The sequence below is a fragment of the Thalassophryne amazonica genome, chromosome 3, assembly GCF_902500255.1.
Source record: "Thalassophryne amazonica chromosome 3, fThaAma1.1, whole genome shotgun sequence".
NCBI lineage: Eukaryota > Metazoa > Chordata > Actinopteri > Batrachoidiformes > Batrachoididae > Thalassophryne > Thalassophryne amazonica.
This window is the reverse complement of record NC_047105.1, coordinates 1,361,757-1,387,586: the sequence shown is the minus strand read 5'-3', so window position 1 is coordinate 1,387,586 and position 25,830 is coordinate 1,361,757. Positions and strand designations below refer to the sequence as shown.

Below are 25,830 nucleotides of genomic sequence, written 5' to 3'. Positions count from 1 at the left end.
CATATGGGAGAATTTTGTGGTATGTATTCAGTGTTGATATTTCTTTTCTCAACCTACAACAACATTACCACAGCTGCTCAACATGAGTACACAATGAACATCATTTTAACTGTTTAGAGAATCACTCCATTTTGCACTAATACTGACTTTAATGTAGTGTCGCTTTTGTAAAAGTGTACGGTGTGTGTTATAGATATTTACAGATATATAGGTAATCAAAAAATGTGTTGTCCATTAGCATGTTAGTGCCGTTCTTCAGTCTTAACTGGGGGAAGAATCACTCCGATGCACAATATTACAGACATCAAATGCAGTGTTATTGAGAAGTGTGTGTGGTTTGAACTTTGTGCTGGTTAAGCGAGTGTCTGACAGGGTGATGAGTGTGAAGTTTGAAGTTAAAAGGGTGATGATGAATATCATCAGTGCATATGCCCCACAGGTAGGTTGTGAGACGAAGGAGAAAGAAGATTTCTGGAGTGAGTTAGATGAGGTGGTGGAGAGTGAACCCAAGCATGAAAGATTGGTGATAGAGGCGGACTTCAGTGGGCATGTTGGTGAAGGGAACAGAGGTGATGAGGAAGTAATAAGTAGATATGGAATCAGGACAGGAATGTTGAAGGACAGAAGGTAGATGATTTTACAAGAGTCATCAGGAGATGACACATCCCCCCTCAGTCCCCACAAATCAGTAAAACAAAGTGTCAGGGATCACCCAAATACATACTTATGGCAAATATGAATGAAATTGGTCAACTGTTTCTTGAGATATTGCACTAACAAGCGAAAATAGACAGAAGGATGGACATACTGATCGCTATATACCCCCATATTTCATACCAGGGTGATAATTCAGGTGATATGGGGCTGATATGTCAATTGTATTGGGAGTACCAAGATGGCGCCAGTGTGTTGTCGGCTTGCCATCAACTCCGTAAGCTGCTATCTGTTCGATCTGTCTTCTGTCTATTTGGGTTTCTTCTCCTGTATTGTTGCCTCCACATGGATGTATGACCACCAGACTTTGTTGCATCTCAAGAACTTGATGGCGACCCATCTTTGTGGGTATCCTGCTCCATACAACAGATGTCATCATTCCAATTAAGTTGGGACGTTGTGTAAATGTAAATAAAAACAGAATACAGTGGTCCCTCGTTTATCGCAGGAGTTATGTTCTAAAAATAACCTGCAATAGGCGAAATCCGCAAAGTAGTCAGCGTTATTTTTTACAATTATTATAGATGTTTTAAGGCTGTAAAACCCCTCACTACACACTTTATACACTTTTCTCAAACAGGCATTAACATTTTTTCACTTTCTCTCCTGTGTAAAGTTCATAGAAAAATAAGTCCGGTATTATAGAATGAAACCAAAGATCAAAACCTGTTTTCAGGCCCAAACATTTGTTTGAGAAATAAAAATAGAACATTTTCCTATAAATAATTATGATGGCTTTTAGAACTAACGAATTTAATTTTAGCAATCAACTTACGAGGTTGGACACATAAGAAATTATTAATCGTGACTGACCAGTATTTCACAGTTCCTCTGATTGTGCCTCTTTGTCCTGGCGCCGCTCCGCTGTCACGTCTTTTTCCACTGAGTGACACCTCGGTGCAGGTGTCTTTTTCCGAATGAAGAGCACAGTATGGGTAGTTGTTGGCGCTCTTTTTCTTCTGGGTGAGAAGATTATAAACAGGCACACGTAGAACACAATGCGTGTGCTCTTTCTTCGCTCACTGCCTCCGGTGTTACCGTTGCGGGTCGGATGCGGGACCCGCAAAGAATCCAAGTCATTAAAAGATACAAACCTCTGCTGCTGCGGTTACCGAGACCATGCAGCGTTGCAGATTTTTCCGCAAGAATTCTATCCTTGTGGGCTGCTGGAGCGCTCTGCATCAAAACAGCGAACATAGTCTCTGGACCTGTTGCCAGATTTTGGCCGCAACTCCGCACAGCAGACAGTGGGGCGGTGTGAGTGGCCCGCTGCGGCGCTTACCGAGCCCACAGACTCGGTAGGTGCATCGGAGGCAGTGAGAGCAATCACGGTAATGCCCACCGGAGCCGCGACTGGCCCGCCTGGTAAGGACGCAGAACACAAGGCGCTGATAAAAAAAAGAAGCATGCAAAATTGCACAAAAAAAATCTGCAAAACTTCGAGGCCGCGAAAGGTGAACCGCGTTATAAAATGCCACAGCGGGCCACTCACACTGCCCCCCTGTCTGCTGTATGGAGCTGTGGCCAACTCCGACAACAGGTCCAGAGAGTACACTCCCTGTTTTGATGTGGAGCGCTCCGGCAGCCCGCAAGGATAGACTTCTTGTGGAACGATCAGCAGCACTGCATGGTCCTCGGTAACTGCAGCGCAGAGCTCTGTGGCCACTGAGAGGTTGTATTTTTTAATGACTTGGATTCTCTGCGGGTCCCGCATCTGTACCCCGCAACAGAACACCGGAGGCAGTGTGAGCGAGGGGTGAGGGGGCCGTTCAGTCGGCGACACCAGATCAAACTTTGTCATTCAGTAAAGGATACCATCCTTCATAATCACCCAACATGATTATGTACGAGGTCTGTCCGAAAAGTAACAGACCTTTTTATTTTTTTCAAAACTATATGGATTTGAATCATGTGCGCTTGCATCAGCCAAGCTTGAACCTTTGTGCGCATGCGTGAGTTTTTTCACGCCTGTCGGTTGCGTCATTCGCCTGTGGGCAGGCTTGAGTGAGCACTGGTCCAGCCCCCTCATCGGATGTTTATTGTCAGGGAAATGGCCTGAGCGACTGCCGCTTTGCTCCATGAAAATTTTTTCAGAAACTGTGTGAGACAGCCAGTTGGAAACCATTCGTAAGATTCAGATGGCTTTCGGTGAAGATTCTATCGACATTACACGGATTAAGGATTATTACAACCGGATTAAAGTCGGCCCACAGCGGCTGAGGGCGCGCTGCGCTCTGAGTGGCCATCGACAGGCTGAAACGACCAGATCATTTCCAGAGTGAAGGCTGTGTTGATCCGGCACGTCGTGTGACTACCAGGGGAATCGCAGGTGGACATAGCACTTTTGCGGCACATTCCACTGTTACAGGAGATTTTGTAATGAAAGACGTGCGGAGGAATTCACGCGTCGGCACCGGAGCCAGTCATGGCGCGCAACAAAAAACACCTTCGTGTTGGAAACCATTCGAAAGATTCAAATGGCTTTCAGTGGATTTTCAGTGGAGTGAGTATCCGAGAAATTGTGTAACAGCTGGATATGCCACAACTTGTCCTGTGAGACTTCCAACACGGAGGTGTTTTTTGTTGCGCGCCATGAGCGGCTCCGTGCCGACGCCGCGAATTCCTCTGCATGTCTTTCTTTACAATATCTCCTGTAACAATGGAATGTGCCGCAAAACTGATGATGTCCACCTCTTCTGCGATTCCCCTGGTAGTCACACGACGTCCCGGATCAACACAGCCTTCACTTTGGAAATGATCTGGTCGTTTCAGCCTGTCGATGGCCGCTTGGAGTGCGGCGCGCTCTCCGCTGCTGTGGGCCGTCTTTATATCGGTTGTAATAATCCTTAATCCGTGTAACACCGATAGAATCTTCATCGAAAGCCATCTGAATCTTCCGAATGGTTTCACTGGCTGTCTCACACAGTTTCTGGAAAAATTTGATTCAGCGCTGCTCCCATCACCTCAGCCATTTCCTGACAATAAAAATCCAACGAGGGGGTTGGACAGTGCTCACTCAAAGCCTGCCACAGGCGAATGACTCACGCATGCGCACGAAGGTGCAAGCGCACATGATTCAAATCCATATAGTTTTTAAAAAAATAAAAAGGGTCCGCTACTTTTCAGACAGACCTCGTAGGATGATTCTACCATCCTACATGCTCTCAATATGAAAGAAATTCCATCTTTCTTGACAGTTAGGAATTTTTGAAAATTTGTTCACAATTAAGATTTGTCCTGAGTTTGGACCTATGACCTTGAAATTGATCAGTTCTTGCCTATCAGGATATGAATTCTCAAGTAAAAAAAAAAAAAAAAAAAAAAAATATATATTATATATATATATATATAATCTATATATATATATATATATATATATATATAATGATGGATGAAGATTGTGGGTTTCCAGGCTGTTCACAAACAGACAAGCAAACAAACAGGTGAACACATAACCTTGTCACTGTTAGAATGGCCTAAGCAGTGGGTCACCCCCTAAGTCTGGTCTGCTTGAGGTTTCTTCCTCAGTATCTTCAGAGGGAGTTTTTCCTTCTCTCCATGTCCTGTGTTCTTGTTCAGGGTGGTTGGTGAGGTTGGACCTTACTCATGTGAAGCACCTTGAGGCTGCTTTGTTGTGATTTGGCACTGTATAAATAACATGAACTGAATAGAGGACAGGGACCTGTTGCCCCTGCGACCGAGTCCTGGATAAGCGCTGAAGATGAGTGAGTAAGAGGGGACCCTAAACCATCACACAAGCTTTAAGCCACACCCACAGTTGAGTCTCGTCTTCTTGTCTTTGATGGCGCCCTCTACTGACCACCCTGAGTGTGTCCTCAGTCATACCTGGACGCCCCGGTGAGTATTAATCTCTGTTTTGTGTTCAGAGGAAGAATCGGCCCACTGTTGCAGTCGCCTCTGATCGACCTTTGACCTTTTCCAGCCAGTGAGTTTTTACTAAAATATTGGGTGTGTCACAGTGTCAGAAAGACAAACTGACTGACGGCCTGCTGTCTGTCTGTCTGTCAGAGTGAAGAACAAAGCTGAACCCGTGAAGAGAGAAGGACCAAAGGTAAGAAGACCCACAAACTTAGATTGCAGATGCCAGCTGATATTAAATGTATTCCCGGGGCTTGAGCTCCTGACACTGCATCCCACCTCACGGTATTGAAGCAGAAGAACGGTAAACAGATTAAGGAACATGTTGGTGCTAATGATGTCAGAATGAAGCACTGAGAAGTCAGTAAAATGGATATCAAGAGGACTTGTGATCTTGCCAGAAAGATGTCGGAATCTGTTGTTGGTCTCTGCTCCCTCCCCTTTCAGGGTGGTGATGAGACATTTAGCAGGCTGTTTTTGTAAAATAGGTGGCTGGCACAGTTTTGTGGACAGCACGGCTTTAGTTTAGTGGATCATTGGCCGTTGTTCTGGGGCCGCCATGGCTTGCTGATCCCGGACGGCCTTTAGCCTACTGGGTAAGGCGCCGCCATCCTGTCTGAAAACATAGATAGAGCTCTACAGGGAGGGTAACATTAGGACTTTACAGCAGGCCATGGAGCAGGTGATTAGAGATTCTGCAGGCTGTGTAACAGATATGGGTGTGGAATGAATTAGCTCAGTGGGGAATTTAATGCAGAGAATCCACGGTGGTGAGAGTGGTTCTTCAGGGAGGGAAATTTTTCAAGTTGAGACTGGCTTGTTTTCGCAAATGTGTCGTTAAGAATCTTAGAATCAATTATGTTTTGCAAACTTAGTACCCATTACTACACTGGACGACATTGAAATTGAGGCTGGCCTGTTGGCTGTTCCAGTAATATCACATATTTCATGTCTGTTACCTGCACTCTGCATGGAATGTTTTAAACCTAAACCTACTTTTTGGCACCTTTATATATGTACTTTGGAGCCACCCCTCGATCTGAACTGTTTAACTGTTAATCCCTGGAGTCCTTAGTAGGGATGGGTATTGATAAGATTTGATCAATATCGATACCATTATCTATTCCGCTTATCAATCCGATTCCCTTATCAATACCTCGTGAATTTTCTGTGTACTAAAAGTAGGCTTACAGGTTTTCTATGTCAACAACATTTTATTGAGTCTTAAAGTAAATAAATGAAATTGGTCACTGGATCTTTAAACTCTGGACATACACCAACAAAAATGTAAACGCAACACTTTTGGTTTTGCTCCCATTTTGTATGAGATGAACTCAAAGATCTAAAACTTTTTCCACATACACAAATCACCATTTCCCTCAAATATTGTTCACAAACCAGTCTAAATCTGTGATAGTGAGCACTTGTCCTTCTGGTATTGCAAATAAGCATTGTTTCATCCCATCTAGTGGCCTGACAGACCACAGATATGATTGGTGATCTGTCCTGGGTTTGGCACACTATGGACCACCAGCATGTGCTCCCAGACGGTCCTCGTGCTCTCATGTGACCACAGACATTAAATTAACCAACTGCATTCAAAGTGGGAACAGTTCCTCAGACATGCTGGTAGGGACAACTTGATGCTGATGTGCTGAGTGGCTTTTTTTGTTGGGGGGGGGGGGCGCAAAGCATGATGGGATCTGTAACTTGGGGCCTGTCACTGCTATAAGGAACGTCCTGAGCCTCCTCCAGCATCAGCCGTCTTTACTAAGAGACAAGACTTTCCACAAGTCTAATGACACAAACCTCCTCACAACCAGACTGACCTGTTGATGACATGGACTAAAGCAGACTGACCCAGAATCAGCTTTTGAAGCAGGGCAGACATAATGAAACCTGTGTGTGTGTGTGTTGTGTGGTGTTGGTGTGTGTGGGTGTGTGTGTGGGTGTGTGTGTGTGTGTGTGTGTGTGTCAGGACCTTCTGCAACAGTCCACAGAGCCTCTGTCCTTCATCGTCTTCATCCCGGAGTGGCGTGACCCCGTGACCCCTGCTCTGACCCGCATGGAAGGAAGTCGCTTTCTTCGTCACCAGCTCAGTGTCCCAGCTTATGAACATGAGTATCGCTCTGGGAGTCAGCACATCTGTAAGAGGTACCGGTACCACAGATCTCTAACCAGTCCAGACCCCAAGCTGTCTGCATTCACATAGTCCTGTCCCAACTGGACTGCAAAGCACAGTCCTCCTGCCCCTCTGCAGACGCAAGGAAAACCAGAGGCAAAGGAACGATACGAGACATCCAACCAAGGCAAATGAAAGGAACCGGGTTTTGGATCAAAGGCTTGAGGCAGCTTTGTTGTGATTTGGCACCATGTGAGATGTAAAAAATGGAAGATTGGGGCGTGGTGCCTCAGCAGGTGATGGGTGGTGATGAGCAGCCTCTGCAGTGGGGACAGGAGCCCGTCTCTGAATTTGCCTGATCCTGTCAGTGGCTTGGACACCTTTGGGCTGTTCTGTCTCTTCATTGTCGTGGTAGGCGGTTCACCACCGCGGTGCTCCAGTTGTGTACTGTGTCACAGTCTTCTTTACCTTATTGTACCTCCTTGAATGATGTACTGCAGTCCATTGAGTAGTACTACTGTGTGTTGCTGTACTTGCAGGGAAGAGATGTACTACAAAGCGGTCCATGGTACTGCAGTCCTCTTCCTTCAGAATGATGCTGGTTTCACCAAGTGGTCCCCAACTCCAGAGCGCCTGGCCGAGCTGACGGCGGCATATCGGCCCACCTCCGCTCGTCCCTCGTCCGTGTCCTCAGCCGGCCCTGCTCATGCTGCTGCGGGAGACTCCACCTCCAAAGTAGCTGAGAGGACACAGAGTGGTGTGGCATCACCTGGTGGCCATGACAACAAGAAGAATGGCAGCAGCACCAGCAGCAGTCCCGTGGACAAGATGAGCTCTGCGTAGAGCGGACAGACGTCTGTGTAAAAATAATCTGTAAAGACTTTGTCCCTGCAGCTCTTCACAGCAGATAGAATGCTTCATGTCTCACCTTTGTCCCTCAGCAGCACCTGTAGCACTGCCTCCAGTTAAATCAGCCGTTCTTATTGGTCACTTCCTGGCTGGGAGCATTGCTAACATCTGATTGGTCTGCAGACTGAGGAGGCATGGTGACAAGGCAGCTATAGTTTCTATTGGACTTTTTTTTGTTTTTTTATGGGTTTTTTTCTTCTTCTTTTCATTTAGACTGCCTGTTTCAGGCTCCGCCTCCTTAAAAAGATTTAACCTGAACTTGCTCCTCCCCACATGTGATGATTGACAGCCTGAGAACTCATGATGTTGGGACATTGTTGTGGTCATGGAGGTGCGTGGAGCAGGAAATATTCCTCATCGTAATTTGGCTGAGTCATGTTTGTCTTCATGAACTTTGACCTCATTTTAACAAGTCACCTGACAAATGCTGAAAGTTTTATATGTTGGGTGTTTATAACGGCAAGCACTATTCCACCTTCCTCCATGTTGCGTCACGCGGCTGGTCTGAGGCTGGTTGGCTGCTGACTGGCTGCTGTCAGTGTGTAGATGATGTACAGTGTCACAGATTTAAAAGTTTCTCTTTAATTTAAGGCTCTTTTGTTACTGACAGTTTTGAACTAAACCAAAGTGTGATGAAGAAAATTCTGCGTCCGTAAAGCTGACAATAAAAACCCTCCATCTTATTTTATCACTCCTCTCCAACCTGTTTTTGCCTTTTAAACTTTGAATTAGTTAGATCTTGTTTTCTTGTATCTTTAAAAACCACAATCAGTGTCTTCAGACCAAGTCTCGTTTCTTCTCAGCTTCCAGTATCACACAGACTGGACTCCTTTACTGCTCTTTGACCCAGACTCGCAATCCGTTCCTGCTGTTTGTTTTTGATCTGAAATGTTGGACCGTTCCTTTAACTGGACTTGATGTCTGCTGATGACTGTGCGGATCAGGTATCGTGGATCACGCTGTCAGGATCCATGGGAGGAACAGGTTTCAGCTCTTCCTATTTGTGTGTGACAGACTTTTGTTCCATGTTGGTTCAGCTTCAACCACACTGGAATCGCTCCGGGTCACAGGTGGCAACCAGCAGCCAGACAGCCCGTCCATCCACAACTCTCCAAAGTAACCATCTATCTGCCTGCTGCAGCCAGGTCAAATGTGGGCCTATCCTTGACCAGGTGTAACCTCGGTGTGTCCTTGACCTCCAGCCTCAATAGTAAGGATGCCGGGTGGTGTTAAATGCTATAGAAGAAGAAGAAGAAGACCCCCAGTCTCTAGGGTCCTCAGCACTGAGACACCTGTGTCCTGGATCATGTCCACAGAATCTCGCCACATGGACTAAATGTGGTGTTCCCTCACAGTGTCAGTGATCCTCCTCATCCGAGTCTCAGTAAGGACCCGTTCTTTGGACACAGTCATTCCAGCGGGACCCAAAGATCCTCCACAGAGACCTGGTACTCAAGAGATGGGGATAAACTGGGTGGTTGCCATCCAGGACCCACGGTGGGTCTGTGGTGGAGCGTGTAGGAGGAGATGTGCCAGCCCATGCTCCTGGATCTCTGTCCATTTCATCTTTCCTTGTCACCTCTTCCTGCACTGTTTGGTCCTTCTTCCCTTTTCTAAATGTCTTTTTAATCAAAGATTTTGCTTTTCTTTATCAACTTGAAACTTGAATAGCCTTTTTACTTTTTACACTATAAACACCACAGAAATGAAAGAACAAAACCAGCAACGTTCTGCGTTTTTTCTCTACAAATAATTTTGTCAAGTTTGATGGAGCATATGGAAAGAGTGCTTTTATTCTGAAGGATCTTTTCACAGGTGTTTTATTCTGGAGGAACAGCAGCACGAATTGCTGCTGTTAGCTTGAAACAAAAGGGTTCAGCTAAGCTAGCGTAGCGCTCGTAAAGGTTTTACTTGTCGATTTGGCGACTGCATTTATCAGTAAACGGCTTCACATTTATCGACACCGAACCGCAGCTGTCCCGTGGTTCTCAGTACCGGAACTGTTAGTAAGCCGCTGCCCTTCTTTGGTGCTAGTGGTGCTAGCTTAGCCGGTTCGTCGATTGAAATCGGTTCGGTTGGTTCCAGTCGACACCGTTTGTACCATGGGAGCTCACCGCGGTGACGGAGGCCAGGACTGGCTGGACCAGGCTGGTCCCGAACCACCCGAACAAAATCCGGTATGGAACTTAAAGGTTTATTTTTATTTATTTATTTTTTGTACCTTTCGGGGTCTGTAAATGTGACGTTCCCCCAAAGCCAGTAGGTGTTACACCCCAGAACAGATCTAAATATGAATGTTTCAGGTAGTTTCATGAGCACATCGTGGCCATCCGTACGGTACAGACGGTTGTCCAGTTCCGGATCACCTATTTTGGGTTCTACTAATTGCAGACCAGAGCCGTCCAGAAGCATCATTGTACCAGTTAGGACTGATAATTAGTACTAAGACCGACCAGTGGAGCAAAATTCACCAACTATGACCAACTGGAGTGTGGGCATTACATATTTTTTATTATCACATTAGGAGCACCGACAAATGGGGCAGACCAGAGGGTAATATTGGAGTGTAAGTTGGCAGAAAAATCTCATCTTGATGATGTTGAAATTGGTATCTGGTCCGTACCCCTTCTGACCTCAGTCATTATCAGTTAAAGAACATGTTACAATCCACAATATACAAGAAGGTAATGTTTGATACAATGACAGACCAGAGGGCAGTTTAAAAATCTCATCTTGTGATGTTGAAATTGGTATCTGGTCTGTACCCCTTCTGACCTCAGTCATTATCAGTTAAAGAACATCTTCAAATATGCATGGCAGCAATAACAACAATGGTATAATATAATTATTACCAGAAAAACGATTTTTCCTTGCTATAATGGTTATATATTATATGGCGCTGAATTAATAATGATCAACAATTTTGCATAAAACGCCTTCTACCCCAGTCCAGAGCCCATCCAGAGCATCACTACCGTTAGGGTTGATGATTAGTACAAAGACTGACCAGAGGAGCAAAATTCACCAACTATACCTATTAGGAGCATGGAATCACACCAGAGGATAATATTGGAGTGCAAGCAGGCAGGAAAACATCTCATCAGGTTACAATACAATAATAACACAACAATTTGGAGCACAGAGCACACTACATATGAGGCCGAACAAAGGGCAATATGTCCTGTCTCGTTTACACTCAACAAAAATAAAACGCAACACTTTTGGTTTTGCTCCATTTTGTATGAGATGAACTCAAAGATCTAAAACTTTTTCCACATACACAATATCACCATTTCCCTCAAATATTGTTCACAAACCAGTCTAAATCTGTGATAGTGAGCACTTCTCCTTTGCTGAGATAATCCATCCCACCTCCACAGGTGTGCCATACCAAGATGCTGATTAGACACCATGATTAGTGCACAGGTGTGCCTTAGACTGCCCACAATAAAAGGCCACTCTGAAAGGTGCAGTTTTGTTTTATTGGGGGGGGATACCAGTCAGTATCTGGTGTGACCACCATTTGCCTCATGCAGTGCAACACATCTCCTTCACATAGAGTTGATCAGGTTGTCAATGTGGCCTGTGGAATGTTGGTCCACTCCTCTTCAATGGCTGTGTGAAGTTGCTGGATATTGGCAGAACTGGTACACGCTGTCGTATACGCCGGGTGGGCGTACGTGACACCAGTGGGAATACACACGTGGAACAAGAGGTGAAGCTCTTAACAGACACAGAATATTTTACGTCCACTACGCTGGAGCCCTTCTAATGCAGAATGACACACACTGTGCCCGAAAATGTGTTTTGAACACAACGTGATATAAATGCTTATTAAATGAGAATTTACGTAGTTTTCGAAAGGCGCCGTTATACGCTGTCTGTTGCCATCCTATGAAATGATGTTGTACTTCTGATTGGTCCATCTGGGTCAGGCGTTCCTCATCTGTTCGTACAGGTGATGGAGGTGGGGGTTATTTAAAATAATCTCAATAACCCTACTATGCTATACAGCAGGGGTGCCACAAGTTCGGTCCTCAAGATCTACCTTCCTGACACTTGTCTCCCTGCTCCAGCACAGCTGAATCCATGAAAGACTCATTAAAGTAGATCATGCCTTGCTGTTGGATAAATTGTGAAAGTATGGCATCAGGGGATTGGCTCACAATTAGATAACTAGTTATCTGTCCAACAGGTGTCAGTATGGTCATTGGGTGGGATAAAGTCAGAATTTTGAGGTGCACTTGTGGGGTGCCCCATGGCTCAGTCTTTGGGCCTTCGCTGTCTCTTTTATATATCAATGACATGTCTGGTTTCTGATTTTTTGAGTTGTATTTTATTTGCTGATGACACAACTGTGTTTTGTACTGGGGATCATTTGGGACCGGTTCTGGATATGATGGAGAGGGACTACAGAAGTTTAAGGAATGGTTTGATTCTAACAAATTGTCACTTCACTTTGGTAAAACAAAGTGTTGTCACATTGGTAATAAGACCCAGGAATTCTATGCAATGTTGAAATTGAATTCCTTAATGAAGCTAAATTTCTTGGGGTCTTTATTGACTGTAATTTAAGTTGGAAAACACATATAAACTGACAGCTGAAATCTCTGAGATAGCTTTTGTATCCTTCCCCTAAACCATTATGTTGAACAATCTTTGTTTTCAGGTCATTTGAAAGTTGTTTACAGGCTCCCATGTTGCCATTCATTAGAAGAGATGCAAAGAGGGGAAAACATTTGCAAATGGCCACCTTACATACCCTTTCTCATGATTGGATTCACCTGTGTAAGGAGTTCAAGGGTCAGTGAGTTTACCAAACCCATTTTGTGTTCCAGTCATTAGTGCTAAATGTATTCAAATCAATAAAATGACAAGGGTGCCCAAATTTATGCACCTACTTAATTTTGTTTAAATAATATTGCACAGTTTCTGTAAATACTAGAAGCTTGATTTCACTTCTCAAATATCACTGTGTTTGTCTCCTATATAATATATTTAACTGAAATTTCTGATCCAAACAACCAGTGATTTATAAAGGAAAATCATGAAAATTATCAGGGGGGCCCAAACCTTTGCATACAAGTATATGTATAATTTTTACTTTTGGTTAAAGGGGTAGGTGTTCACAAGCTTTTGCTTCTGCCTACACCCTTTCGGGTGCATAGGTGCACTGTGGGATTATTTTCTTTCTTTAGGTTTTTTTGTTGTTCTGACCTGTGTGCCAAATAAATTAATTGATTCATTCTTACTCAGTTTTATATGTTGATAATTCCTGGTGATCTCATACAGAGATACAGAATAGAATTTAAAATTCTTCTTCTTACTTATAAGGTTTTGAATAATCAGGTCCCATCTTATCTTAGGGACCCTCGGTAGTACCATATCACCCCAATAGAGCGCTTCGCTCTCAGACTGCAGGCTTACTTGTAGTTCCTAGGGTTTGTAAGAGTAGAATGGGAGGCAGAGCCTTCAGCTTTCAGGCTCCTCTCCTGTGGAACCAGCTCCCAATTCAGATCAGGGAGACAGACACCCTCTCTACTTTTAAGATTAGGCTTAAACTTTCCTTTTTGCTAAAGCTTATAGTTAGGGCTGGATCAGGTGACCCTGAACCATCCCTTAGTTATGCTGCTATAGACGTAGACTGCTGGGGGGTTCCCATGATGCACTGTTTCTTTCTCTTTTTGCTCTGTATGCACCACTCTGCATTTAATCATTAGTGATTGATCTCTGCTCCCCTCCACAGCATGTCTTTTTCCTGGTTCTCTCCCTCAGCCCCAACCAGTCCCAGCAGAAGACTGCCCCTCCCTGAGCCTGGTTCTGCTGGAGGTTTCTTCCTGTTAAAAGGGAGTTTTTCCTTCCCACTGTAGCCAAGTGCTTGCTCACAAGGGGTCGTTTTTGACCGTTGGGGTTTTACATAATTATTGTATGGCCTTGCCTTACAATATAAAGCACCTTGGGGCAACTGTTTGTTGTGATTTGGCGCTATATAAATAAAATTGATTGATTGATTGATAAAATCCTTAGAAGATTGCTTTGCCTCAGTGAATAGCTGGATGTCTACCAATTTCCTACTTTTGAACTCAGACAAGACAGAATGGTTCTTGGTCCAGCAAAACCTCGGCATCAGTCTGACCAGTTAACGCTTAACCGAGATACGTGTGTCATACATCACACTGACAAAGTGAGGAACCTTGGCGTAATTTTTCATCCTACGTTGTCCTTTGCCCTCCACATTAGAAATATTACGAGGACTGTTTTCTTCCATCTGTGAAATATGATGAAGAGCCGTCCCATCCTGTCTATGGCTGATGCCGAGACCCTGATCCATGTAGTTGTGTCAGTTGCATGGTCTGCTTGAGGTTTCTTCCTCAAATCATCAGAGGGAGTGTTTCCTTACCGCTGTTACCTGTGTTCTTGCTCTGGGGGTTGGTAAGGTTAGACCTTACTTGTGTGAAGGCCTTGAGACCCCTTGTTATGATTTGGTGCTATATAAACTAAATAAATTGAATTCTTTAGTCCTCTTGTGCACTCTGATGATATTTGTGCCTCCTGCGCCTTTCAGGCCACCCGCTGTTGCACCTTGATGATTTAGCCTGCGTATGCTGACAGTCTGGTTTCCACTGAGTGGATTGGGTTGGCACTACACGATGTAGTGCAGGTCAGAATGGTTAAGTCTGGCTCGGTTTGTGTTTCCACCATACGCTGGCATATGTCGAAAGTATTGTGCATGTCCAAAATATTTTGAGGTACTTGGTGTGTAATGATGTGTATCAACGTGCTCTTAAGTTCTACAAAACACACTTGTTTTTAATACAGTCAGCACACTCTGGCTAAATCGTCGAGGTGTGACTGGTGTAAACATCAAACAAAATATCAGACTCGTGTCTTTACTGGGATTGAGATGGGGCGTGACAGAAAAAGATACTAAATTCAATAGTTTGTGTGTGTGTGTGTGTGTGTGTGTGTGTGTGTGTGTGTGTGTATGTAGAAACCGTGGAACCTGATGATCAAACACAGACAGATTCACAGACGAGGTCGGCGCTCCCACATGGCTGTCAGGTCAGTACTGCTTTGGTTCTGCCTTCTTTTAGTTTGTTCTGGAGCAGGGGTAGGCAACCTGTTCCAGAAAGAGCCATGAGGGTGCAGGTTTTCTTTGCAGCCACTGACTCCACCAGGTGATTTCACTGATTAACTGATTCCATCTGCTCAAAGTGATATTAATCAGTAAAATCACCTGGTGGAGTCAGTGGCTGCAAAGAAAACCTTTCTCTGGCGTTCAGCTGAGAGGCGCCTGTTTAGGCCTCTACTGGTGGTTGGCTCTCACTGCGGTATTGTATCACTTCCTGTTCCGGAGCACAGCGGTGTTTTTCTGTATCTGTTAGCTGTTTAATCTGCGCAGTTAGATTGATCTAGTTATCTAGATTACGATTTGTTTCCCAGTGTAATCTTTACGTGCCTTAACTAAAGCACTCCTTCTGCTGAATCACCTATAAATTATTTACACATTATTCACTTTGCGTGTTTTTAGGAATCCGCTAGCTTAGCGTAGCTACTAGCTCTTAGCCGATTTAGCATGGCGGCTTCTCCTGTCTCTCCCGCACTTTTCTGCTCTGGGTGTGAAATGTTTAGTTATTCCTCGGCCTCCTTTAGCAGTAACGGTACTTGTAATAAGTGTAGCTTATTCGTAGCTTTGGAGGCCAGGCTGGGCGAATTGGAGACTCGGCTCCGCACCGTGGAAAATTCTATAGTTAGCCAGGCCCCTGTAGTCGGTGCAGACCAAGGTAGCTTAACCGCCGTTAGTTCCCCCCTGGCAGATCCCGAGCAGCCGGGAAAGCAGGCTGACTGGGTGACTGTGAGGAGGAAGCGTAGCCCTAAACAGAAGCCCCGTGTACACCGTCAACCCGTTCACATCTCTAACCGTTTTTTCCCCACTCGACGACACACCCGCCGAGGATCAAACTCTGGTTATTGGCGACTCTGTTTTGAGAAATGTGAAGTTAGCGACACCAGCAACCATAGTCAATTGTCTTCCGGGGGCCAGAGCAGGCGACATTGAAGGAAATTTGAAACTGCTGGCTAAGGCTAAGCGTAAATTTGGTAAGATTGTAATTCACGTCGGCAGTAATGACACCCGGTTACGCCAATCGGAGGTCACTAAAATTAACATTAAATCGGTGTGTAACTTTGCAAAAACAATGTCGGACTCTGTAGTTTTCTCTGGGCCCCTCCCCAATCGGACCGGGAGTGACATGTTTAGCCGCATGTTCTCCTTGAATTGCTGGCTGTCTGAGTGGTGTCCAAAAAATGAGGTGGGCTTCATAGATAATTGGCAAAGCTTCTGGGGAAAACCTGGTCTTGTTAGGAGAGACGGCATCCATCCCACTTTGGATGGAGCAGCTCTCATTTCTAGAAATCTGGCCAATTTTCTTAAATCCTCCAAACCGTGACTATCCAGGGTTGGGACCAGGAAGCAGAGTTGTAGTCTTACACACCTCTCTGCAGCTTCTCTCCCCCTGCCATCCCCTCATTACCCCATCCCGTAGAGACGGTGCCTGCTCCCAGACTACCAATAACCAGCAAAAATCTATTTAATCATAAAAATTCAAAAAGAAAAAATAATATAGCACCTTCAACTGCACCACAGACTAAAACAGTTAAATGTGGTCTATTAAACATTAGGTCTCTCTCTTCTAAGTCCCTGTTGGTAAATGATATAATAATTGATCAACATATTGATTTATTCTGCCTTACAGAAACCTGGTTACAGCAGGATGAATATGTTAGTTTAAATGAGTCAACACCCCCGAGTCACACTAACTGTCAGAATGCTCGTAGCACGGGCCGAGGAGGAGGATTAGCAGCAATCTTCCATTCCAGCTTATTAATTAATCAAAAACCCAGACAGAGCTTTAATTCATTGAAAGCTTGTCTCTTAGTCTTGTCCATCCAAATTGGAAGTCCCAAAAACCAGTTTTATTTGTTATTATCTATCGTCCACCTGGTCGTTACTGTGAGTTTCTCTGTGAATTTTCAGACCTTTTGTCTGACTTAGTGCTTAGCTCAGATAAGATAATTATAGTGGGCGATTTTAACATCCACACAGATGCTGAGAATGACAGCCTCAACACTGCATTTAATCTATTATTAGACTCTATTGGCTTTGCTCAAAAGTAAATGAGTCCACCCACCACTTTAATCATATCTTAGATCTTGTTCTGACTTATGGTATGGAAATAGAAGACTTAACAGTATTCCCTGAAAACTCCCTTCTGTCTGATCATTTCTTAATAACATTTACATTTACTCTGATGGACTACCCAGCAGTAGGGAATAAGTTTCATTACACTAGAAGTCTTTCAGAAGCGCTGTAACTAGGTTTAAGGATATGATTCCTTCTTTATGTTCTCTAATGCCATATACCAACACAGTGCAGAGTAGCTACCTAAACTCTGTAAGGGAGATAGAGTATCTCGTCAATAGTTTTACATCCTCATTGAAGACAACTTGGATGCTGTAGCTCCTCTGAAAAAGAGAGCTTTAATCAGAAGTGTCTGACTCCGTGGTATAACTCACAAACTCGTAGCTTAAAGCAGATAACCCGTAAGTTGGAGAGGAAATGGCGTCTCATTAATTTAGAAGATCTTCACTTAGCCTGGAAAAAGAGTCTGTTGCTCTATAAAAAAGCCCTCCGTAAAGCTAGGACATCTTTCTACTCATCACTAATTGAAGAAAATAAGAACACCCCAGGTTTCTTTTCAGCACTGTAGCCAGGCTGACAAAGAGTCAGAGCTCTATTGAGCTGAGTATTCCATTAACTTTAACTAGTAATGACTTCATGACTTTCTTTGCTAACAAAATTTTAACTATTAGAGAAAAAATTACTCATAACCATCCCAAAGACGTATCGTTATCTTTGGCTGCTTTCAGTGATGCCGGTATTTGGTTAGACTCTTTCTCTCCGATTGTTCTGTCTGAGTTATTTTCATTAGTTACTTCATCCCAACCATCAACATGTTTATTAGACCCCATTCCTACCAGGCTGCTCAAGGAAGCCCTACCATTATTTAATGCTTCGATCTTAAATATGATCAATCTATCTTTGTTAGTTGGCTATGTACCACAGGCTTTTAAGGTGGCAGTAATTAAACCATTACTTAAAAAGCCATCACTTGACCCAGCTATCTTAGCTAATTATAGGCCAATCTCCAACCTTCCTTTTCTCTCAAAAATTCTTGAAAGGGTAGTTGTAAAACAGCTAACTGATCATCTGCAGAGGAATGGTCTATTTGAAGAGTTTCAGTCAGGTTTTAGAATTCATCATAGTACAGAAACAGCATTAGTGAAGGTTGCAAATGATCTTCTTATGGCCTCGGACAGTGGACTCATCTCTGTGCTTGTTCTGTTAGACCTCAGTGCTGCTTTTGATACTGTTGACCATAAAATTTTATTACAGAGATTAGAGCATGCCATAGGTATTAAAGGCACTGCGCTGCGGTGGTTTGAATCATATTTGTCTAATAGATTACAATTTGTTCATGTAAATGGGGAATCTTCTTCACAGACTAAAGTTAATTATGGAGTTCCACAAGGTTCTGTGCTAGGACCAATTTTATTCACTTTATACATGCTTCCCTTAGGCAGTATTATTAGACAGCATTGCTTAAATTTTCATTGTTACGCAGATGATACCCAGCTTTATCTATCCATGAAGCCAGAGGACACACACCAATTAGCTAAACTGCAGGATTGTCTTACAGACATAAAGACATGGATGACCTCTAATTTCCTGCTTTTAAACTCAGATAAAACTGAAGTTATTGTACTTGGCCCCACAAATCTTAGAAACATGGTGTCTAACCAGATCCTTACTGTGGATGGCATTACCCTGACCTCTAGTAATACTGTGAGAAATCTTGGAGTCATTTTTGATCAGGATATGTCATTCAAAGCGCATATTAAACAAATATGTAGGACTGCTTTTTTGCATTTACGCAATATCTCTAAAATCAGAAAGGTCTGTCTCAGAGTGATGCTGAAAAATTAATTCATGCATTTATTTCCTCTAGGCTGGACTATTGTAATTCATTATTATCAGGTTGTCCTAAAAGTTCCCTAAAAAGCCTTCAGTTAATTCAAAATGCTGCAGCTAGAGTACTGACAGGGACTAGAAGGAGAGAGCATATCTCACCCATATTGGCCTCTCTTCATTGGCTTCCTGTTAATTCTAGAATAGAATTTAAAATTCTCTTCTTACTTATAAGGTTTTGAATAATCAGGTCCCATCTTATCTTAGGGACCTCGTAGTACCATATCACCCCAATAGAGCGCTTCGCTCTCAGACTGCAGGCTTACTTGTAGTTCCTAGGGTTTGTAAGAGTAGAATGGGAGGCAGAGCCTTCAGCTTTTCAGGCTCCTCTCCTGTGGAACCAGCTCCCAATTCAGATCAGGGAGACAGACACCCGCTCTACTTTTAAGATTAGGCTTAAAACTTTCCTTTTTGCTAAAGCTTATAGTTAGGGCTGGATCAGGTGACCCTGAACCATCCCTTAGTATGCTGCTATAGACGTAGACTGCTGGGGGGTTCCCATGATGCACTGTTTCTTTCTCTTTTTGCTCTGTATGCACCACTCTGCATTTAATCATTAGTGATCGATCTCTGCTCCCCTCCACAGCATGTCTTTTTCCTGGTTCTCTCCCTCAGCCCCAACCAGTCCCAGCAGAAGACTGCCCCTCCCTGAGCCTGGTTCTGCTGGAGGTTTCTTCCTGTTAAAAGGGAGTTTTTCCTTCCCACTGTAGCCAAGTGCTTGCTCACAGGGGGTCGTTTTGACCGTTGGGGTTTTACATAATTATTGTATGGCCTTGCCTTACAATATAAAGCGCCTTGGGGCAACTGTTTGTTGTGATTTGGCGCTATATAAAAAAATTGATTGATTGATTGATTGATTGATCTGTATGGAGGAGTGGACCAAAATCCCTGCTGCAGTGTGTGAAAACCTGGTGAAAAACTACAGGAAACGTTTGACCTCTGTAATGGCAGACAAATGTTTCTGTACCAAATATTAAGCTCTGTTTTTCTATTGGATCAAATAATTATTTCATGCAATAAAATGAAAATTAATTATTTAAAAATCACACAATGTGATTTTCTGGATTTTTTTGAGATTCTGTCTCTCACAGTTGAAGTGAACCTACGATAAAAAATCCAGTCCTCTCCATTCTTTATAGGTGGGAAAACTTGCAAAATCAACACTGGATCAAATACTTATTTGACCTCACTGTATCTGAAGCTTTTGTACAACAATCATTACACATAAATTCAGCATTATTTCGTAATGAAAGCTGGGGGAAGCGATCCGCACACAGCAGCAGTGCGTCCGAGTCTGACTCTCTGCAACTAAAGCGATCAAAGGGAATAATGTGATTATTAGCCATCAGATGACAACTTAAAATCTCATAAATCATTCTGAAGTCATTTTTAAGCAGAAACGAGGTGATAATCAGTGAATTGCTGCTGATGCTCTGAAATGACACGTGTACAGTGACACCGGGAAAAAGAAAGAAGATGCTGACGGCAATGCAGCTGACTCAACCAAGCTAATTTCCAGAAATGAACTCTGAATTGTTTTTTCTGAACATTTGAGCTGTATTTTGGAACTTTTGTTTGGTTTTTTTTTGCACTGTTTTTTCCCTCTTTTCTCTCTGTGTTTTTTTTTCCTCTTTTTTGTTGCACAGTTGCTGGTGGTGGTTTAGTGCTGGTTATTCTGATATGTCTTTGTGCTGTAGTTACACGGATCCTCAGGTGTCCATGGACCTCTTAAGGGCAGTGCTGCAGCCCAGCTTCAATGATGACATCATGGCGGTGTTCAGGAAGTACCAGAAGGTTGGGGTGAATTTTTTATTAATGTTTAAGACATGCTTGTTTTGATGTTGTTCTTGTGTCATTGATACATAGCTCTATTTCTACCGTGAAAACTCAAACTACTACACAGATTTGACAAATGTGTGAGGGAACAGTGCAGTCAGGTACCCACCAGGCTGGGAAAAGACGCAGTCGGAGGTACGTTATCACCGTGAAATAAAACGTAAAGATGCCATTGGAAGCACGTCGTCACTGCGAAATAAAGCATAAAGGCGCTGTCAGAGGTAGGTTATTACCGTGAAGTAATGTTCTTACCTGAAAATAAAACCAAAACATGCAGTCTGCGGCATGTTCTTACCCGAAAATAAAACCAAAACATGCAGTCTGCGGCATGTTCTTACCCGAAAATAAAACCAAAACATGCCGTCATAGGTACATTATTACTGTGATATAAAACGACGCTGTCAGAGGCACATGACTCACTGTTAATGTCATTAAACAGCTGTGTTGTTAAAGAGAAGTTGCGACGCTGTATGATGTGTTCATTAAAGATGTAATGTGATGAAAGTCTTGCCGACCACCTGGCCCATGCAGGCACTCAACGGTTCGAACCAGGGTACATCCCTGAGGAACACCAGAATGTCCAGCTGCTTTTCAGGATGTTCCAGAGAACAGACTGATCAACAGAACTCTGGCCAACAGTGAAGATCTGTTCCAATTTAGGAGCAGATCAACCCAAAGCCTCAGTGACGTTTCAACACTGGAATGTGTCTTGTCACAATAAATCATAGGTGTCAAACTGATTCCAGAAAGGGCCAAGAGGGTGCAGGTTTTCTTTGTAACCACCAACTCCACCAGGTGATTTCACTGATGAATTCTTCCCATCTGCTCTAAGTGATGTTCATCAGTGAAATCACCTGGTGGAGTTGGTGGTTACAAAGAAAACCTGCACCCTCTTGGCCCTTTCTGGAATCAGTTTGACACCTATGCAATAAATGATGGAACAATAGTCATGACCTCCTGCATGTGGACACAGTGTGATCCTCACACAGCTTTTGTGGTTGTGCTCCCTGGTTCTGATGCAGTTCTTCGACAGAGCAGCAGAGAACGTGAAGGAGAATATTGGAGATGACGTTCAGACAGACCAGCTGATCAGAGATGCCTGCAGGAATGTTCTGGAACATGTAAGGTGATCTGTTTGACCTCTGACCCTCATTGATCAGCTGATATGTTTGGCTGATTGAATTCCATTCATGCTCTTGGTCTGTTGACATCATGACCAGATGGTTGTGTCTTTGTTCTGGGTTCCAGCTTTATCCAGAGTTCATAAATTTATTTTCTGTACCCGCTTACTGTAATCATGTGTAGCAAGTACTACAAAAGAGAATGTTTGTAAGATATGGACCAGTATCAGAAGTAGTAGTTTGGGCTCTGGGAGGTGTGTGTGGCAGTAAAGATGACAGACACGGCCTTATTATTTACAATATGTACAGTCTGCAGATGCAATGATTCATTCTGAATTTGAGAAGTCTCAGGAAAAGTATAAATAAAGTGCTTCAGCAAGAGTTCTTTGCTCACAGCGAATACCTTTTTTCACAGTACAGATCCAAACACAAAGAAGTCTGAAAGTGCCCTCCACATTACCACTTAGGCCATAAACCCACAATCCCATCCACAATAATGAATGGATTAAATGTCCAAAGGAATGACCAGAGTTCGTTGAATATTAGGGTCTGTCCATGAGTGCACATAAACAAAAGCAGTGTGAATGGGAAGGGAGAGGGGAAAGGAGAAAGCGGGCTGGCAGCGTCCTACCAGACCACAGACTCTTGTTGTTTTCCAGAAATGTTTCAGAAGATAAAGTTCAGGCTCTTTGCTCGCCATCATGGTGGGGGTTTTCTTTGCACCCAACAGGCACACCTGGCCTGTGTTGAAAAAGGACCAAAAAATAAATGAAGAAGTTCCTTAAGTACTTCCACTAGCTAGATTTCTTTCAAATTAATTCAAGTAAATACATTCAGTGTATACACATTCAGAGTTCATAACTGCACAACCTAAAATCCATAAAAGAAGATTTACATAGACAATTCCAAAAACAAACACTCAAAAGCAAGCTGATGTGTCCTAAAACACAACCAATCCAACACAGCTAATGAGGCTAATAAGACACAGAATTAGCATCAGATACATTGGATCTAAAGGGTGCGGCTAGCGCTAAGCTAACACGTTAGCAATTAGTATATCAGTAAGATGTAACAAACAGACTCACCAATTCCAAGAGGTTACGGACACGGCGGGTGCACAGGCCTATCAGCGGTAACGGTTTAGGCCTAAGAATGTACAACCATAAGTATATTGACAAGTGAGACATAAAAACGAAAGAATACCAAGTTAGAGCGTAACTGTTACAGCTAGCATACAGCTTGTCTCCCCTCATCTGGGAATGAGAAGCGCTGAGTGCGTCTTATGCAACACTGCTAGTGTGTGATTGGCTACAACAGCCGACGTAGCCCAAAAGGGCATTTGCGGTCATGCGAAAAAATAGGAATTTTGTATATTTATGTGGGTTACACATGGGTCATGGGGCAGCTGGAGCCAATCCCAGCAGTCACAGGGTGAGAGGCGGAATTCACCTTGAACAGGACCCCAGTCCATCACAGGGTCCTCAGCAGGATTTTTTTTCTCATCGTAATGGGATGGAAAAGTCACCTTTAAAAAGCGGGGGGTTCAAGGGATGCTTAGGCTTGTGCTCTACTGTGCACTCTGGCCTCTGTCGTGTGGTTCATCTTATGCATGCTGATATGGGCTGCCTTTGTAGCTAAAGACTACAATTCCCATGGTGCGCTGGAAATCTTATGGCTAACAGAAAATATGACTCGTGGGGTTTGATACGTCACTGGGTTTGCTAGCTCTAAATGGCCAGAATCTTCAATGCGTAAGTGCCTTGGAGCACACATTTTACTCCAAAGTGTCCACCAGACAATTGTGCGTACCTACAACGGAACCTATGCTGGATTTATAGAGTAAACAGGGTAGTGAATAAGCTCAAGTCACATGGAAAATCCAAAAGTTTCAGAAACATGGGAAAGACACATTTTTATCATCATATTTTTACTTTTTTATGGAATAAATTGACATTGATGGATTATAACAACATACAACATTACTTTATGGGAAATACAACTGAATATATTTTTCTGTGGAGTGTCACGAACAAAATAAGCCCTCTTATGGCCGGGTTTGATTTGGAGCTCCAAAGAACCAGCACAAGGTAAGAAGTGAAAATTCTGAATTCTAATACGAGGTCTGTTAGAAACGTATCAGACCTTTTTATTTTTTTTTTTTTCAAAAAACATATGGATTTGAATCACATGTGATTGCATCAGCCAAGCTTGAACCTTCGTGCGCATGCGTGAGGTTTTTCACGCCTGTCGGTTGCGTCATTCACCTGTGAGCAGCTTTGTGTGAGCAGTGGTCCACCCCTCTCATCAGATTTTATTGCGAATAAATGTCTGAATGATTTGGAGCTTTGCTGCATCAAATTTTTCCAGAAACTGTGAGAGACCTCCAGGTGGACACCGTTCGGAAAATTCAGATGGCTTTCAGGGACGATTTTATGGGGATTACACAGATTAAGGAGTGATCCAGACGGTTTAAAGACTGCCCACAGCTGCTGAGAGCGCAGCGCACTCCGAGCGCCGATCGACAGGCTGAAACTCCGCTGAAACAACCAGATCATTTCCAACGTGAAGGCTTTGTTGATCCGGGACGTCGTCTAACTTTCACTAAAATGGCAGAAGACGTGAACATCAAGACTTTTTCGGCACATTCCACTGTTAGAGGAGTTTTTTTTTCATGGAAAGAGAAGCGGAGGGATGTGCCACGGAGCCGTTCATGATGCGGCACAAAACCACCTCCGTGTTGGTCTCACAGGACGGCTTTCAGGTGGATTTCAGACGGCTGTCGGGTTTTCAGTCGTGTGATTATCCGAGAAATTGAGCATGAGCTGGACATGCCAGAACATGTCCTGTGAGGCTTCATCATGGCGTTGCTTTGCGCCATGCGGCTCCACCGCGACATGCGGAATTTCCTCCGCTCCTCTTTCCATGACAAAAACTCCTGTAACAGTGGAATTTGCCGTTAATTTCTAAACTGACGCTGTGTTGATCCGGGACGTCATCTGACTTCCACAGGAATTGTGGAAGACGTGGACATCTGCACTTTTTCGGCACATTGAGATAGACGTGCGGAGGAATTCCGCGCATCGCAGTGGAGCCGCATGGCGCAAAGCAAACGCCGTGATGAAGCCTCACAGGACATGTTCTGGCATGTCCAGCTCATGCTCAATTTCTCGGTTAGTCACACAACTGAAAACCCACCGACCGAAATCCACCTGAAAGCCGTCCTGTGAGACCAACACGGAGGTGGTTTTGTGCCTTGCTATGACGGCTCCGTGGCGCATCCCTCCGCTTCTCTTTCCATGAAAAAAACTCCTGTAACAGTGGAATGTGCCGAAAAAGTGCTGATGTCCACGCCTTCTGCCATTTTTGTGTAAGACAGACGACGTCCCGGATCAACAAAGCCTTCACGTTGGAAATGATCTGATTGTTTCAGCTGGGTTTCAGCCTGTCGATGGGGGCTGGGAGCGCGCCATGCTCTCAGACGCTGTGGGCGGTCTTTAAACCGTCTGGATCACTCCTTAATCTGTGTAATCCCCATAAAATCGTTCCTGAAAGCCATCTGAATTTTCCGAACGGTGTCCCACCTGGAGGTCTCGCACATTTTCTGGAAAAAAATTGATGCAGCAAAGCTCCAAATCGTTCAGACATTTATTCGCAATAAAAATCCGACGAGAGGGGTGGACCAGTGCTCACTCAAAGCCTGCTCACAGGTGAATGACGCAACCGACAGGCGTAAAAAAACACGCATGCGCACAAAGGTTCAAGCTTGGCTGATGCAATCACACATGATTCAATCCATATGGTTTTTGCAAAAAATAAAAAGGTCCGATACTTTTCTAACAGACCTCGCATGATGACAAATTATTAGTTATTGGCTTTTGTTGTGGATGGTTGTCTTAGATTGGAATTGATGGTTGTTTCTTTGAGATTGTCTGATTCTAAAGAGGTACAACATGCAGGTATTTGGTTTAAATAGAAATGTGCAATAGTGGGTATTACAAAACATTATGCAAACCCCACCGAGCTCAGGTGGTGGATGTAAAGGGGTGTAAACATGTCCATGAAGTCAAAGTTCATTCAAAAAGACATTTGCAGAGGTAGAATCAATCAATCAATCAATCAATTTATTTATATAGCGCCAAATCACAACAACAGTTGCCCCA

General features: G+C 43.7%; 3 protein-coding genes across 4 annotated transcripts in view; all 3 read left to right on the top strand.

Annotated features, from left to right (window-relative positions):
* LOC117507545 (deoxynucleotidyltransferase terminal-interacting protein 1-like) overlaps window positions 1-4,885 on the top strand; it is a 30,097-nt gene extending 25,212 nt beyond the window's left edge. Inside the window, exons 7-8 of the mRNA XM_034167409.1 lie at window positions 4,602-4,660; window positions 4,744-4,885. Of these exons, the coding sequence (XP_034023300.1) occupies window positions 4,602-4,660; window positions 4,744-4,885 (201 nt within the window). The remainder of the gene's footprint in view (window positions 1-4,601; window positions 4,661-4,743) is intronic.
* Window positions 4,886-6,527: 1,642 nt separating this feature from the next.
* LOC117504853 (mRNA (2'-O-methyladenosine-N(6)-)-methyltransferase-like) lies at window positions 6,528-8,311 on the top strand. The gene is made up of 2 exons (XM_034164406.1): window positions 6,528-6,747; window positions 7,255-8,311. Exons 1-2 carry the CDS (start codon window positions 6,659-6,661, stop codon window positions 7,556-7,558), a joined length of 393 nt encoding a protein of 130 aa, XP_034020297.1. The 5' UTR covers window positions 6,528-6,658; the 3' UTR covers window positions 7,559-8,311.
* A 1,163-nt stretch (window positions 8,312-9,474) lies between these two features.
* LOC117504839 (deoxynucleotidyltransferase terminal-interacting protein 1) overlaps window positions 9,475-25,830 on the top strand; it is a 54,581-nt gene continuing 38,225 nt past the window's right edge. For both annotated transcript variants that reach the window (XM_034164399.1, XM_034164390.1), the window contains exons 1-4: window positions 9,475-9,801; window positions 14,616-14,686; window positions 20,411-20,507; window positions 21,572-21,670. In XM_034164399.1, coding sequence (XP_034020290.1) covers window positions 9,727-9,801; window positions 14,616-14,686; window positions 20,411-20,507; window positions 21,572-21,670 — 342 coding nt within the window. In that variant the 5' untranslated portion in view covers window positions 9,475-9,726. The remainder of the gene's footprint in view (window positions 9,802-14,615; window positions 14,687-20,410; window positions 20,508-21,571; window positions 21,671-25,830) is intronic.